We start from the raw sequence: 16,855 nt of genomic DNA, 5'->3' as shown, positions 1-16,855 counted from the left end.
TCACATCCAAAAACTTTATTGGACACAGCTCCGCGCAGGGCCACAGCCCGGCGGTGAGGGCGGCTCCATCCAGGAAGTCTCAGCAACAGGAACCCACAAGGCGACACTCTAGCTAAGGTTATAGATAGCTGGGAGACGAGGGCCGCTCCGCAGACGCTGGAACAGGCCAGATCTTTATAAATAAACATCCAGTAAAGAGAAATGACAACTCTAAATCATCCGCATACACAGAGCACTCTAAGGGGTGGGGCGCCGGGGGCCTGGAGGGGCGATGAGTGGGCCCAGATGTCCACGGTATGGGGCGGGCGGGGGCAAGGCCAGGAAAACAGACGATGGGCACTAGGACACTGCGCATGTACAAGACCAACTACTAGGGGCGGCGGCCCGGTGCGTATGTGTCAGGCTGTTCGTTCTGGAATGAGGAGGGGTGGTCTTTACATAATATTCTGTGGCTGGTGGGCTCGGAGAGGGTCTACTTTGTGGAGAGGATGAGGGCGACGATGAGACCGTAGAGGCCGAGCACCTCGGCGAAGATGAGAATCAGGATCATGCCCACGAATAGTCGGGGCTGCTGGGCAGTGCCCCGCACGCCAGCGTCCCCCACGATGCCGATGGCAAAGCCGGCTGCCAGGCCGCTCAGGCCCACGCTCAGGCCAGCGCCCAGCTGGAGGAAGCTCCTGGGGGCAAGAAGAGAGAACTGACATCAGCAGCCTGCTGACCCAGGGGAGACAGAGGGAGACAGGGGTCCGGGTCACCACCCATGGGGGACGCCCCCCTCCCTGCAGCCCTGCAGCCCTCCAGCCCTATGCACGGGCCTGACCCCAGCACTCACCTGTAGAGGCTGATGTCGTCATTCAGGGAGTTGGCGATGAGGACTGCCACCACCAGCCCGTAGATGGCGATGATGCCAGCCATGACCACTGGTATGATGGACTTCATGATCAGCTCTGGCCGCATGACTGACATGGCCGCAATGCCGGTGCCGCTTTTGGCTGTGCCATAGGCAGCGCCCAGGGCTGTGGGAGGAAGGTGGGGTGAGCCCACAGCAGTACGCAGGCCAGCTGGGGCTAGGACCCCAAGGTGCAGCTTTGGCACAGCTGCAAAGGCCACCCCAAGTTATCACATGCAGAGGGGGAGCTCAAGAAGGCACCCAGCCCAGGGCAAGAGGACCCAGGAGGTACAGCCACAGGCAGGCAAAAGGAACCCAGGATGGCCACTCCTTCCTTCCTCTACGTGAGGCCCCCACCCTCAGAATCCAGCTCTTCCTCCAGCAGCAGCCCTTGTGGCGGCGTGGCCCATCTGGGGCTCCTGGCTCTGTGGTGAACCTACCTTCACCCCAGGGAGCCTCAGCGCAGCCTCAGCAGCCCGCATGTGGGGTCAGGGTCAGTTGACCCTTGGGGCTACTGCCCAGGCCAACACGCTGAAAAGTCACCAAAGGTCTTGTGGATGGCAAAGCCACTGCTGCAGGGTGTGACCTGAGGGTCAGAAGCAGCTGACCTGGCCACTCTTATCACCCAGGCCAGAGCTCCCTTGACTCACTGCCCAGCCCAAGCTCCCCAATGCTCCCAGCCCCAAATATTCCCCCAGGAGGGTCAAACGTTCTGCCAGAAAGGGCAGCTCTCAGCACCTTCAGTCACACAGCAGGCCTGGACCCTCGACAGACTGGAGAATCTTCTCAAACCAGACAGGAGACAGGGTGAGCCAAGAAGAGGATGGGGGCAGAGAAGACTACGGGAATCATCACCAGTCCAACCACGAAGCCTCAGCTGACCTCCCAGAGGGGTCTCCCTTGCACGCAGGAGGCTCTCAGCACACAGGAGCCTGGCCAAAGGGCCCGAGCCTCCCACCGCAACAGTGCCGGTGGGTCGGGCTCCAGGGTGGCGCCTGTCTCCTCCAGAGCTGTCCCTCCTTCCTCTCCCAAAAGAATGTTGCCTTTTCAGTTCCCCTCTTCTGGGTCCTATTCTCAAAGTGGTGAATTCTGTGGACACAGCAGAGTCATGGGGGCTCATTTGTCTTTCTGACTTCTACCAGCTGCCCTCCAGGGCCACCACAGGGGCCTACTGAGCTGCTTGAGTGGACTTGCACTGGCAACTCCCTGCCCCCTCTCTGCCTACGACACTCATGCCATGTTTTTTTAGGGGAGCAGATCAATAACCAGCCTGACTTGACCAGACACAGTGGTTCACGCCTGTAATCCCAGCACTTTAGGAGGCCAAGGCGAGCAGATCACCTGAGGTCAGGAGTTCAAGATTTGCCTGGGTAACATGGTGACACCCTGTCTCTACTAAAAATACAAAAATTAGCCAGAGGGGTAGCGCACACCTGTCATCCCACTCACTCGGGAGGCTGAGGCAGAAGAATCGCTTGAATCTGGGAGAGGAGGTTGCAGTGAGCCGAGATCACACCACTCCCCACCAGCCCAGGCACAGACTCCGTCTCAAACAAGAGTGAATCTCTGACTCACACACACACACAAAACAAACAAAACAAAACCAACAGCAGCCTGACCTGCAGAAGTCTACATAGAACAGAAGTGGAAGAGACCAGGACTACCCCCACCATTTTTCTTCCTATTTTATTGGTATATTTGGGCCACAAAAGTTGCCTATCTTGTGCTCCAGCACTGAGCAGAAGTGAGGACCCAGGCACGGTGACCTCCAGGCACAGAGAAAGGCTCCAGAAGAGCGGAAAATGGGATGCTGGGAAAGGGCTTCATAGACAAGTGTCCCAAGTTGGCGGGGAGAGAGGAGTCACAGGAAAACAAGGCAGTAAGACAGGGGCTCTGGACAGCACCTGTGGAGACACCCAAGACGATGGTGCTGGGTATCCAGGGAGTGACTGGAGGGAGGGAGGAGGCTGGGACCTGGGCCAGGGAGCCACACTGCCTCCTCCACGCCACCGTGGAGGTGCCCAGACATGCCACGCCAACACTCAGTGCACCTGAAGACTGGGGCCCAGGGCCTGTCCCAACGCCTGACCTCAACTCCTGGTTACAGTGCATTTTTTCCCTGGCGAGCATACAGACCAATTACAGTGCATTCTAGGGGCTCCCGTTGCAGGCCCAGGACCACATCCGACTGCATCATGTATGCACAAGAGACTACAGCAAGGCGGACATGTGGGCAGGAGACTGAATACGGGGAACTCAGCAAGCCAGGTAGTGGACCCTGTGAGGCCAGTGTCCACCAGAGGCAGGAAGCGAGCCAGACCCTTCCCTACAAAGGGCAGCAGGAAGAATCATGTGGCTGGCAGTGGGAGGAGGCACCAAGAGGAGCACAGGGAAGAGAAATAGCCACCAAAAGCATTGTACCGTGAGCACCCTGGACTCCAGTCCGGAGGCCAAGCCTGACCAGACTGCAGAAGGCAGACCTGTGAGCAGCACCAGGCTCAGCGGCCACAGAAAGAGTGGGGGGTTAGAAAACAGTTCCAGAAACACAAGCACAAAATACAGGGCGCCCGCCAGCAGGGAGGAAGTCACAGGAAATACAGAAAAGGAGCAAATGACAATTTCTTGTGGGACACGATGAAGAAAATCAACAGGACATTTGTCATGAAAAAAAAAAGGGAGGCTGGGATGGGGTCCTGCAAGAGGCCTGTGGACCTCATTCGATTTAAGACCAATCCGTCAGTGCCAGGCAGGCCAAGGCCCACAAGCTGGGGCCAGAGTTGGAGGCTGGCGTGGTGGCAACAGCAGACGCCACTGGAAGGCAGGGGGCTTGTTTACGTCAGCACAGCAGGTGAAGCCAGGTCCTGGAGAAAAGCATGTTTACAAGGCAGAAATGAAGTCAGAAGTTGGGCCAGTCATGGTGGCTCATACCTATAATCCCAGCACGTTGGGAGGCAGAGCAGGTGGATCATTTGAGGCAACAAGGAGTTTGAGACCAGCCTGAGCCACATGGCGAGACCCTGTCTCTAAAAAAAATTAGCTGGGCATGGTGGTCTGTGCCTGTAGTCCCAGTTATTCAGGAGGCTGAGGCAGGAGGATTGCTTGAGCCTGGGAAGTTGAGACTGTAGTGAGCCAAGATCACACCACTGCACTGCAGCCTGGGAAACAGAGCAAGACCCTGTCTTGAGAAAGGGGGGAAAAAAAACCATGTGATTTCATTGGCCAAGTGAAGTCAGAGGTCAGCTCCTGGAGAGCCACAGTAAGCCACGTTTATCCTGAAGAGCCAGGGATAATCAGGCTGTCCCAAGGCCTGTGTAGGTCTTGATGGAGAGGGAGGCAAGGAGCTGGGTACAGAAATAGGGCTCGGTGGACAAACTCAGGGCTTCAAGAGCAAGCAGCAACAGCTAGAATTTAAGTTCCACATGGGCGGGGATCCCATATTGTTCACTGCTATCCTCCCAGTACCTGGCACATAGCAAGCACTCATTCAAGATTGGTTGGATGAATGAATGACAGCCACAAGCAGTATCCCACAGGTGGCCAGGCAAAATGGAATCTCTGGAAGCATTCTGGGGGCAAAGAACAGAGGCGGCTCTGGGGAAGGGCTCAGAAGCCTGTTGCAAAAAGCCTTGAGTGTGTGGAAAGAGTAGGCGGTGCCTAGAAGGAAGGATAAGTCTAGACCACTTCTTCACCACAAATGACCCCTTACTTGCACATGATGGGAAGGGCAGGGCTCACTCGCGAATGGCAGACAGGCCCAGGCAGAGGGAGGCCCCCAAGAAGCAGAGAGCCCCAAGCCCCCACGCCGCAGGTGTTTACAGTCAGCAGAGACTGTTTGGAGTTCAAACCCTCCACATACCTGCACTAGGAGCCTCCCCAGGCCACCAGGCAGGGTGGGGCAGGGCAGGGTCATCAAAGCTAAAACCAGACCTAACCACGGAGGCGGAGACCAGACCGGGCCAGGCCAGTCCACAGAGGCTGAGACTGGGTCAGAACTTAACTCGTGGGACCCACATTCCTGGGCCTAGCCCTACACCAAGTGCCAGTCTCCCAAGAAGACCAACTGTCACTAAATTGGACGCCCAGGACCTGTCACGCCCAATTTCAAAAGCAGGGTGCCATCAAGAACCCTAGAAGGCCCCTTCTCCCAACCCAGGGAAGCCCCTCCCAACTTCAGGCCTCAGGGAAGGAAAAGAAGGTCATTCATTCATCCCTCCATTCATTAGGACCAGAACTGGAAGCCTCAGTCCTGAGGACAACCACTCGATCCTGTAAACTCAGACACCCATGCCACCCTCTCACCCACCTCAGAGCATAGACCCTCTGCAAGCTACACAGCCCCGCCAGCGCCGACACTGTCTCCCAGCTCCCTCCACTTCCACACACTCCCACCCCTGGACCTCCGCAGGCTCTCCGAACCAAGCCCTCAGCCTAGCTTTCCCAAACAGCCCACACAGCGACACGGGTATTGGGCAACCGTAACCAGCTCCAACCGGAAGTACCTGCCTGTGGTTGAGACCCACCTGACCCCCGGGGCCGGCCGCCACAAGGGCGAGGGCTGTGGACCTCCCATGGGGGACATGGGCTCCCCACCGGCCGGAAAGCTCCAGGCACCCTTCTCCGGGGCGCTCCTGGGCCGGACCCGCGCCGCCGCCCGCGCACTGGGGCCTTCGAGGTGTGATGTCACCTGCCCGCAGAATCGGCCCGTGCGCCGCCCCCCTCGCGCCCCCACCCTAGCCTCCCTCTCGCGGCTCCCGGGGCTAAGATGGCAGCGGCGGCGCCGCCGCCCCACCCCCGCAGCCTCACGACCCGGCGGCTCCCCGCAGCCCTCGGGATGCCGACCCCCGCCCGCTGTCACGCGAGACCCGTGCGCCCCCGACCGCTGGGCATTACGTCAGAGTGACGTCACACACCGGACCCCGGCAAGCTGCGGGCATGAGCAACCCGCGCACCCCCGCCCCACGGTCCCTCCCGCCGCGGCGCTCACCGCTGAAGACCATGGCGGCCGAGGCGCCCATGACGGCGAAAAACGAAGCATACTCAGGGCCGTTCTTGGACTCGGACATGTCTGCAGGTGGGGAAAGGGCGAGCTCTGCGGGCCGAGGCGGTGGCGAAGGCAGGGGAGAAGACGGGCCGGGAGCTAAAGCGAGCAGGCGGGCGGCGGCGAAGGCGATCCGGCCCGTCAGCCGCTGCGCTCTAAATACCAGCACCGCAGAACAAAATGGCGGCCGCGGCCGCGTCACATGACCTGGGCCCCGCCCCTGCGGGCGGTACCACTTCGTACCGTGGGGGAGACGCGGCTGGGACGCCCGGGCGGCCCGTTGACCTCCGCCAGGCTGTGCCTCCAGCCCAGCGACCCGGCCCTGGCGCCCGGCCACGCCCCGCCTGGGCCTCCGCGGGTGTTGCCGGGCGCCGCCGGCCTTTAGATCCCCGCAGCGTTGGACCGGTCTCGCATCGGGGAGGGGCGGTGTGTGCTTCATTAGCATACGGGGCGGGGCCTCTGGGTGCCCCGCCTCCTCTGCGGCTGCACGGCGTCTGCAGGTGTTCGGTTCCCAGCGACGCTTTTCTTTACACCCCTGGCGTGAAGCCGCAGGCCGTGTTTCGTGGCCTTGCCCCCAAGGCGGGGCCTGACTCCTCCGGGCGCTGGTCTTCCAGGATCTCCCTACCAATCCTGGGCGAGCTAAGGGTCCCAGCAGATGTGTGGGGTGCGGGCTTCCTCTGCCTCAGCGTCTGGAAAAACCCCCAGCCCACACCTGTGAAGTCCCAGCCCGTGGCTGCAGCCCTTCTGTGTCCCCGGGTCACCTACATCCACCCTGTCCCCAGTCTCCTCCAGACCCAGACCCACTGCCTCTGACCCAGCGGTTGGTGACTTCACCTCTCGCTTCGGAGAAAAAGGATCCCCTCCCCGGACCTGTCTCTGCCCTTGCATCAGGGACCCAAACATTAGTGGGGTGTGTCTCTGCCCCTCAAGATGTAGGCATGACTGGTGGAAGCCCTGTCGGAACTGCGACCTCTCGAGGTCCCCCGGGCTCTGCACATTCTGGCGTCCTGGTCCTCTCACCTGTCCTTGCAGCCACCCACGCACGCAAGGCCTGCACCTTCAGGGCTATCTTTCTGGAGCAGTTGGAGCGGTTCCCGCAGCAGTGAAAGCAGCCTAGCCAGGGCTGGTGCTGCCCTACTGATTCCGTGTGGCAGTCCCTGGCACCCCCTCTGCCTGATCTCCACTCCCCCTTTCAGGGGCCCTGGGCAGCTACCACCAGGCCTGGGTGTCCTTTGAGCTCTAAGGCCTCATCCTGGGTTAGAGCTCTCCCTGAGTAGCCTGCATGTCAGCTCATCACCTTCTCCATGTAGGCAATGGGGTCATGGTCCCTGACCTGACCTTCCTGCTGGACTCAGCCCCACCTTCCCCAGCAGGAGCCTCCCTTGAGCCCCTTCCCCAAGCTAACCTGGACCTGGACTCTTGGAACTTGCAGCCCGTGAAAGTCCCCAAGTCTGTCCCGGTTCAAAGGAGAGGAGGCAACAGATATGGCCAGAGGCCCTTTTTCCTCCTCCCTCTTTCTTGCCCGACCCTTGTTTCTGAGAAGAGGAATCTTCACTCTGTCTCCACCTCCTCACCTGCCCTTCCCTCCCTGGTTCCTTGCCCTTGCCAAGGTCACCGGTGACCGCCATTTCTCTAAGCAGAAGGACATCTGTCAGGCTTTTGAAGTGGATCTCTGTGCTGCATGGCCTGCCACCCTCTCCACACACTCTCCTCTCTCCTGTGGACTTCCTAAGCCTCAGACCCCCTCAGTCTTCCTGGAGTCACAAAACCCCGTAGCCCTAGTTTCGCTGCAGGTCCTGGCATACTCAGGGCTGCCCCTGGCTCTGCCCTTCCCTTGCTTGATCCCATCCTTGCCCTGGCTTTGTCCCCCATCTTATGCCATCCTGTCCCTCACCTGCACCATTCCAGCCCCGACCACCCTCTGAGTGAGAGCAACACTGGTGCCTGCCCCCATGACTCCAAGCCCTCCAGGAAAGCCCAGGCCAGGAAGGCTGCTGCCTGGGGCCGAATTCAGACCAAGGAAAGGTGGTGCAGAGCAGTCCACCATGGAGAAACAGCACAGTCCAAGCACAGTCCAAGTCCAAGTCCAGCACAGTGGGCTAGGCGCGGTGGCTGCCACCTGTAATCCCAGCACTTTTGGAGGCCAAGGCGGGAGGATCGCTTGATCCCAGGAGTTTAAGACCAGCCTGGACAACAAAGTGAGACCTCATCTCAAACAAAACAGTGTAGGGTGGGTAAAGTGCACCTAACTCTGCTATGGCTGAAGCACCAGGACTGCAGACATGGGGACGTGGAGAGGATTCCCTCTGCAGGAGCAGGGAGTGGGTCAGCTGTGCTTAGTGGCCTCTTACCCATTCATTTTCTGCCTAGGTTCTGGTGTGAGAGGTCATACCGGGTCTCCAGTGTGGCTCCTGACACCTCAAGCTGGTGTGTCTGAAGCTGAGCTCGGACCCACCCCTTCACCACCAGCTTCCACTGGGTTATTTCCATTCCTGCAGAAGGCACGCCCATCCCCCCTGCAGCCTGATGTCACGCCACTACTCCCTCCCCACTCTCTATTACTCAGGATCCCGAGATCCTGCCTCCCCAGCTGCTGTCCCCGCCCCTGCCCCTGCCGCTGCCTGGCCTAGGTCTTCTCATCGCCTACCCCCAATCAATCCAGTCTTCACCTTAAAGCCACAGGATCTTTCCAATGGGCACTTTCCATCCTGGAGTCCTTCAACCCCTCAGGGGCCCTCCCTGGTCCCCTCCCACTTCTCATCACCAGCCCCCCAAATTGTCTGCATCACCTGTGTCTGCACCAACTCTCTTCCTCACTCCCTACTTAAGAAATGTGCCTCAGTTGGCCAGGTGCCTGTAATCCCAACATTTTGGGAGGCCAAGGCAGGTGGATCACAAGGTGGGGAGATGGAGACCTCCTGGCTAACACGGTGAAACCCTGTCTCTACTAAAAATACAAAAAATTGGGCCAGGCACGGTGGCTCATGCCTGTAATCCCAGCACTTTGGGAGGCCGAGGCGGGCTGATCACCAGGTCAGGAGATCGTAGACCATCCTGCTGAACACGGTGAAACCCCGTCTCTACTAAAAACACAAAAAAATTAGCCGGGCATGGTGGCGGGTGCCTGTAGTCCCAGCTACTACTGGGACTGAGGCTGAGGCAGGAGAATGGCGTGAACCTGGGAGGCAGAGCTTGCAGTGAGCGGACATCGCGCCACTGCACTCCAGCCTAGGCTACAGAGCCAGACTCCGTCTCAAAACAAACAAACAAACAAACAAACAAAAAAAAAAAAAAAGCTGGGTGTGGTGGCATGCACCTGTAATCCCAGCTACTCCGGAGGCTGAGGCAGGAGAATCGCTTGAACCCAGGAGGCAGAGGTTGCAGTGAGCCGAGATCGCGTCACTGCATTCCAGCCTGGGCGACAGAGCGAGACGAGACTCTGTCTCAAAAAAAAAAAAAGAAATAAAAATAAAAATAAGGCGGCGCGGTGCTCAAATCCTGTAATCCCAGCACTTTTGGGGAGGCGAGACGGCGGATCACGAGGTACAGGAGATCGAGACCATCCTGGCTCTAACACGGTGAAAAACCCCGTCTCTACTAAAAAAAATACAAAAAAAAAAAAACTAGCCGGGTGAGGTGGCGGGCAGCCTGTAGTCTCAGCTACTCTAGGGAGGCTGAGGCAGGAGAATGGTGTAAACCCGGGAGGCAGAGGCTTGCAGTGAGCTGAGATCCGGCCACTCACTCCAGCCTGGGCGACAGAGCGAGACTCCGTCTCAAAAAAAATAAAAAATAAAAAATAAAAAATAAAAATGGGCCTCAGTATTCTAGAACACCACCTCCTCCAGGAAGCCCTCCTTTCCTTCCCTCCTTCTCCTCCTCAGGCAACTTCCTTCAGGGCCTTTCTGGGATGCTCCCCTCACACTCTTGATATTTTTTTTTTTTTTTTTTTTTTGAGACAACATCTTGCTCTATTGGCAGGGTGGGAGGCAGTGGCGTGATCCGCTCCCCCCCCAAAACCCTGGGGCACCTGCTCCCAAGATTCAGCATCTTCCTGCACTTCACACTCCCGGAGTAGCTGGGACTACAGGTGCACGACAGCACGCCCGACTAAATTTTTATTATTTTTAGAGAGACGTAGTTTCCACCATTGTTGGCCAGGGGAATTCCTCTCAATCCTTTGACCTCGTGATCCGCCTGCCTCGGCCTCCCAAAGTGCTTGGCGATGACAGGCGTGAGCCCACCGCCCCCGGGGGGGCCTGTGATGGGGATTTTTTTTTTTTCCCTAACTCACTGCCTCGCACTGAGGGTCGCGTGTCCCTTTTATCTGCTTGTCCTTGACCTTAGGGTGCCGGACACCACCACAGGTGTTTATTCCTGAGCGCCCAGGGTGGCCAGCCCTTGTCTGGGCACCATCACCCCTCACTCGCACCGTGACCCTCATTTCCTGGTCAGGGGGAAACCAGGCCTCAGAAGGTTAAGAGCCTTGCCAGGCATCAGGTAGCAGCTGCCTAGGGAACCTGAAACTGCGAGCTCCAGGGCCTGGCCTCTGTGGGTGGGCTCTGCAGCTGACTGATGGGACCAGTGACAGGGCCAGGGAAGGACCCAGATCTCCTTCCCCTTTGGTCCCCAGCACCAGGCAGGACCCCAGGGTGGAGGGGTCTCTGGGGTGGGGATGGCCAGGACGATACATCTCTCTTCCTCCCTCACAGCTACTTCCCTCTTGGTGTGGAAACCACAGGTCACGAGCCCCTCGCCTGTCAACTGCTACAGCAACGGGGATTTCCAGGAACTGGGGGAGGACTTTGAGAAACTCAATTCGAGACCCCAACAGTGAAACAGGTAGAGAGATGCAGGGTGGGCTCCTGCGGAGGGGACCAGCGGGCATTTTGCAGACACCCCAGCAAGGGCAGGGGAAGGATGGGATAAAGAGTTAAGGAATAAAGTCCCATTGAGTCATTGGGGAGAGAACTTCTCCCGAGGAAGGCCATCACAAAGGGGCTGGGCCCCGACGAACGACCAACTTGCAGCCTCATCAGCCAGATGACAGTGTCCCTTGCAGATGCCTGCTCCTGGAGACAGCCATCCTTCTGAGTGGGCCCTGAGGACACACCCAGAGATGCACAACGCTGGGAGATGGCACCAGGACTCTCGACCCTGCTTCCAAGAGAGACGTGGGCCTCAAGCAGGGCCAGAGGAAATGGGCCGAAGAACCACAGAGTGTACCATCAGGGGTATGACCAAAGGTGCTTTATTTTTGTTATCATTAAAAGTTAGGCTTCAACAATGATAACATTGAATTTTTTTTTTTTTTTTTTTTTGAGACGGGGTCTGGCTCTGCCGCCCAGGCTGGAGTGCAGTGGCGCGATCTCAGCTCACTGCAAGCTCCGCCTTCCCGGGTTCCACGCCATTCTCCTGCCCCAGCCTCCCAGTAGCTGGGACTACAGGCGCTGCCACCTCGCCAGGCTAATTTTTTGTACCTTTTAGTAGAGACGGGGTTTCACCGTGTTAGCCAGGATGGTCTCAGGATCTCCTGACCCCACTGATCCGCCTGCCTCGGCCCTCCCAGAGTGCTGGGATTACAGGCGTGAGGCACCGTGCGGGCCGCGAATTTTTTTTTTTTTTTAAATAAAAAAACATGCCAGAGGTAAAGACAAGGTGCAAGTAGGACTCGGCGCCGCACAAGCTGCTTGGTGCAAGGAGGCTCCCCAAAGTCGAGGGTGGCAGGGGAGGTGGAGCCCTGAGCTGCTCCCGCTGGACAGCAGGCACTGAGGGGGAGAGAGGTCGGAGGCAGACGACTGCAATGACCCCAAGGACAGGGCAGCTCCCCCTTCTTGCTCATCCCAAGCTTTGAGGGTTGATGGAGAAGGGCGTGAGTGGGTCCTCCTCTTTAAGGACCCGGCGGGGTGGGCAGGGAGTCCCGCCGGCCCTGACCACCAGGTGGCAGTGTACGGCGCTTCTTCCGCAGGCAGGTGGGCAGGCGGAGGACCCCATTGGCTCACAGGTGCTATAGTGCCTAATTAGTGGCCATTTGGGGTTTTTTTTGACACAAACTTCCAAATGACCAGGGCCAGGGGCTGCACCTGCACCACGACCAGGTTCTCAGAACGGGTGTCAGATAAATGCTCAGCCCTGGGCAGCCCAGACCCCATGTCTGGTCTTGGGGTGCACCCTGAAGGCCAACACAGCCTCTCACATTCCACCCAGGGGGCCAGGGGTCACCACCGCAGCCCCTGCCCGTCTCAGACCCTGACCCATTCGTTCAGTTCCCTGAACACCTACTATTGTCCCAGGTGCTGAGTGAGGCCCCTGCAAAAGACAAGTTAGAGTCCCACAAGACCTGGCGGCCCACCAGGGGGCAGTAGCATCCCCAACGCTACACCAGAAACGTGGTTCCTAGAAGCAGCAGGGACAAGGGAAGGAGGTGCTGGGACTAGCTCAGTGGGTCCCAGAAGAGGTGATCTCTGAATTAGGACTTAAAAGATGAAGAGAGGGCATAGAGCAGGGAAGAAACTGATCCAGTTTGTATTTAAATAAGTCACAGACTGGTCGGGTGCAAGTGGCTCATGCCTGTAATCCCATCACTTTGTGAGACCAAGGTAGGCGGATCACCTATGGTCAGCAGTTGGAGACCAGCCTGGCTGACATGGTGAAATCCCGTCTCTACTAAAAATGCAAAAATTAGCCGGGCGTGGTGGTGGGTGCCTGTAATCCCAGCTATTAGGGAGGCTGAGGCAGAAGAATCGCTTGAACCCAGGAAGGGGAGGTTGCAGTGAGCCGAGATTGTGCCACTGCACTCCAGCTTGGGTGACAGAGCGAGACTCTGTCTCAAAAAAAAAAAAAGACAAAAACATGAAAACGAAACCCAAAGCCATAACAGAGAGGAATGGGGAGCAACAACTTGCTGGGGACAGGTTTTCCTTTAGGAATGGGGAAATGCCATGGAACTAGAGGTGGTGGATGCACAACACTCTCATTCATGCACCCACCACCTCTGTCTGGGGTCATTGAAATGATTGGATAGTATGTCAGTTTCACTTCAATTTTTTTTAAAGGACAATGAAACAGTTTCATGGCAACCTAGAGGGGAAAATGTGCCCCGGACACCTGCCACAGACTAGGTCCAGAAAGCAGCCTGAGGGAAGGCTGGTGGTAGAGGCGGCAGGAAGGGAGGGGGCAGCACTGCCTGGCCAAGCTCTGGGCAGACACCAGCCCCACCCTGAGCTGGCCTGCAGGAGGAAGCAGCTCAGCGCCCCACCTCCCAGGCCAGAGTGCTCTGCATGCCCCGCTCAGGAACAGTCTTGCCCAATTCTGGCCTGAGTGTATGTCCTAACGTCAACCACAAGACAGTCCGTGCACTTACAGTAAGTGGAAGAGTTACTGCAGGGAGCGTGGTGGGCGGGAGAAGGGGGTATCCCGCCACCATAGGCCCCAGGAGCACACCGGGAGAATCTCCGATTGCCCTGGACACACAGCAGCAGCACAGACCAACCCACAGGGGCTTCAGTTCATTCTGCAGTGCTGGGCGCTCCTGCCCCTTGAGGCTGACAGCCTTCAGGACGAGGGGCGGGTAGACCAGCCAATCCCTGTCTCAGGTGCTGTGAAGCTAGAATGGGGACCCAGCCTTGGCAGGGAGCTCAGGAAAATCCTGGGAGGGACACTGGGGCCCAGGCATGAGGAGTGGCAAACAGCACATGCAAAGGCCGGGAAGCAGAGGCTGTCAGTTCAGAGGAACTGAAAGAAACCTGGTGCCAGAGAGCTGTGGCTGTGTTGGGGGCCAAGCTTCCTGCCAGGCTAGCAGACCAGGAGGCCTCTCAGACCCGGGACAGGCCTCCGAGCCGCTGCCCCAACAGTCCCCTGAAGGCACTGCAGGAAGGTGTTCAGAGAAGCAAAGAAAGAGGGCTTGGCAGGAAGGGGCCACCCCCGTGGCCAGTCTCGGGGAGAGGATAGAGTGGGCAGAGGCAGCTCACGTGACAGCAGACAGAGGTTCCGCAGCAGCTGCAGGGAGGATCCCCGGCAGCCTCCGTCTCACTGGAGGAACTGGACAGGGAGAGGGCATCTGTGCGGGGCTCAAAAGAGAAAAGGCATTCTGTTTCTCTTTGTATTATACAGATCCACAATTAAACACAAGGTACTAGAAAAGACATGTGGCCAGGCACGGTGGCTCACCCCCCTATAATCCCAGCATTTTGGGAGGCCGAGGCAGGAGCTAACTTGAGGCCAGGAGTTAGGTACCAGCCCGGCCAACGTGGTGAAACCCCATCTCTACTAAAAATACAAAAATTAGCCGGGCATGGTGGCAGGCACCTGTAATTCCAGCTACTCAGGAGGCTGAAGCAGGAGGATCCCTCAAACCTGGGAGTGGAAGTTGCATGAGCTAAGATCGCACCACTGCATTCCAGGCTGGGTGACAGAGCAAGATTCCATCTCAAACGAAGAAGAAAAAAAAGAAAAGACATTCATTAATATTGACGCAGCCGGGCGCAGTGGCTCACGTCTGTAATCCCAGCACGTTGGGAGACCAAGGCAGGTGGATCACAAGGTCAGGAGATCGAGACCATGGTGAAACCCTGTCTCTACTAAAAATACAAAAAATTAGCCGGGCATGGTGGTGGGCGCCTGTAGTCCCAGCTACTCGGGAGGCTGAGGCAGGAGAATGATGTGAACCCAGGAGGCGGAGCTTGCAGTGAGCCAAGATTGCGCCACCGCACTCCAGCCTGGGCGACAGAGCAAGACTCCATTTCAAAACAAATATATATATATATATATGTAAACTTCCAAAGGAAATACTCATTTTGAAATTCTGAATGAGAAAAGTTGAGTTTGCTTTTAGATATTCGGTTTTACACATGACATTCTTTATTATTTGTTTGTGGAGATGGAGTCTCCCTATGCTGCCCAGGCTGGTCTCAAACTCCTGGCCTCGAACAATCCACCCACCTCAGCCTCCTAAAGTCTTGGGATTCCAGGTGTGAGCCACCACAGCCGGCCTTGCCAGGGATTCCTGATGAGGCATCTGATGCGGATTCTTCATAGCGGCTCCTCAAAGTCTCCCTAAAACTCTGCTGAGTGCAGTTGTCCACACAACAGGCACTAGGAACAAAAGAAAACAAGACAGATCAGGGAATGGTGCTGTTCTCACCGGCCATGTCTGCAGATGCGGCATCACGTACCTGTTGCCTCAGCGGAGAGGCTCACTGGTGACCACAGTGCACAGATGCGATCTTGTCAACCTAGTGCCCCCCCTCTCTTCTGACATCCTGGAGAAGAGGCGTCTAGGACTTCCAATCCCTCTAAGCCTTCTCATAGCAAGTTATTCCACAGTGACCTTTTACCAGTTCTCAATTTTATTTAGGACTCAAATTAACACCAACCAAACATATCACTAAATCACTTATTTTCACGTTTTCAAAGTTGGATTGCAGTGCAAATTCATACATTTGTGCTCACTACACATTTTTTTTATTACATTCATTGAGAGGCTCCAAAGCATCAGTCCAATAAACATTTTTCCAGCCCGATAACCATCCTTCATAAGAACTAAGAGGTAAAATTATTCACACAACTCTTTTTTCCCTTCGATCCTTAGCTCATAAGCTTTTGAGCAAACGCCAATGTTTTTGCCAGTTTGTGTTGTCTGTGCCTTATCACAGGTCACATGTCTACAGAACACGGTATTCACTGACTTTGCTTGCTTGGTCCCAAGCAAAGGTGTTGACAGATTCCATAGTTTGGTAAAATGAGTGAGTCTGCAACTGTGGAAGGCATTTTGTTTTTAGCAATGAATCACATTACATTGTACCTAACTTCCCAAGCACAATCTGATACTAGGATGATGAAGATAATTCTTAAAAACTCGTTATACCAGATTATTTTAAAAAATCCACATACTTTTCTACCTAACGTAGATGTTGTAGGGTGAAGAGCCTATGAGGCTTGTTTGGCACTCCTGCTTCATTTATTAATTTCTCCATGCAAACAAGACAATTAGGCTGAGAAAGAGAACCAGCAAAAATCCAGATGAGCTGGGCACAGTGGTTCATGCCTGTAATCCCAGAACTTACGGAGGCAGAGGCGGGAGGAGGGAGGAGTGCTTGAGCCCAGGGGTTCAAGACTAGCCTGGGCAACATAGCAAGACTGTTCTCCACAAAAAGGGAGAAAAAAAAATCCATATGAACCCAAATTTGAGGCAGGTGCCATATTGCCTAATTAGTGGCCATTTGGGTTTTTTGACCAGTGCTTTTGTGAGTTTGATAACATTCTGGACTTAGTAAAAATGTGAGAAAGTAAATAACTGTAAAAATTAAATGGATTCCTGGACAGTGGGAAAAACGGGGCAATCTCAATAGGCCTGTGGTTTACTTAACAGCAATGCAACAATGTTAATTTCTTTGTTTTGATGTTGACATGGCGGAAGGTGAGGGTCCATGGAAACCCTGTACCATCTCTGCAACTCTTCTGCAAAAATCAAAAATTACTTCAAAATAAAAAGGTACACAACTAAATTATTAAATATAAACTACTCAAAGATACTGCGAAGGCTTTATGGGCTCAGAAAGTGGATAAGAGAAATATGAAGGCCTCTGAAATCTTCAAAATGTTTTAAAACAAATTCCACTGAAAACTCAAAAAATGAAGTACGCGGCTTACAAAATAGAAAAAATGAAAATACTTTAGTTCATTAAAACTCTGAAAAAATTCAAGTACAAATGACTTGCTCTCATAAGTTCTTTTGTTTAAACTGATTTTCTGAAGCCCCAAAGGCATATAATCTGCTTTAATGAATTCATGTAATAAACTATTTTAAATTAGGTTCAATTGTTGTTTTGAAAATAAATGTTAAACATTTATTCAGCACAAAGCGGTCTATTAAAAAAATTTTAAATAGGCTGGGCGCAGTGGCTCACGCCTGTAATCCCTGCACTTTGGGA

General features: G+C 55.5%; 1 protein-coding gene across 1 annotated transcript; it reads right to left on the bottom strand.

Moving 5' to 3' along the window:
• On the bottom strand, nucleotides 1–6,339 carry ATP6V0C (ATPase H+ transporting V0 subunit c). Its single transcript, XM_017858469.1, has 3 exons — nucleotides 5,874–6,339; nucleotides 833–1,016; nucleotides 1–677 (listed from the first exon to the last, which is right to left on the bottom strand). The coding sequence occupies exons 1-3, from the start codon at nucleotides 5,950–5,952 to the stop codon at nucleotides 473–475; spliced, it is 468 nt and encodes a 155-aa protein (XP_017713958.1). The 5' UTR covers nucleotides 5,953–6,339; the 3' UTR covers nucleotides 1–472.
• Nucleotides 6,340–16,855: the final 10,516 nt, after the last annotated feature.

The sequence above is a fragment of the Rhinopithecus bieti genome, unplaced genomic scaffold (genome assembly GCF_001698545.2).
Source record: "Rhinopithecus bieti isolate Rb0 unplaced genomic scaffold, ASM169854v2 scaffold_47707, whole genome shotgun sequence".
In the NCBI taxonomy this organism is placed as follows: Eukaryota; Metazoa; Chordata; class Mammalia; order Primates; family Cercopithecidae; genus Rhinopithecus; species Rhinopithecus bieti.
The sequence above is the reverse complement of the archived record's forward strand: the minus strand, read 5'-3'. Positions and strand labels throughout refer to the sequence as shown.

Coding starts and splice junctions, on each gene's coding strand:
- ATP6V0C (XM_017858469.1), bottom strand. CDS start 5,952: ATGTCCGAGTCCAAGAACGGCCCTGAGTATGCTTCGTTTTTCGCCGTC. Junction 1,017..5,873: donor GGCCGCCATGGTCTTCAGCG/GTGAGCGCCGCG, acceptor TTCCTCCCACAG/CCCTGGGCGCTGCCTATGGC. Junction 678..832: donor GACGACATCAGCCTCTACAG/GTGAGTGCTGGG, acceptor TCTTGCCCCCAG/GAGCTTCCTCCAGCTGGGCG.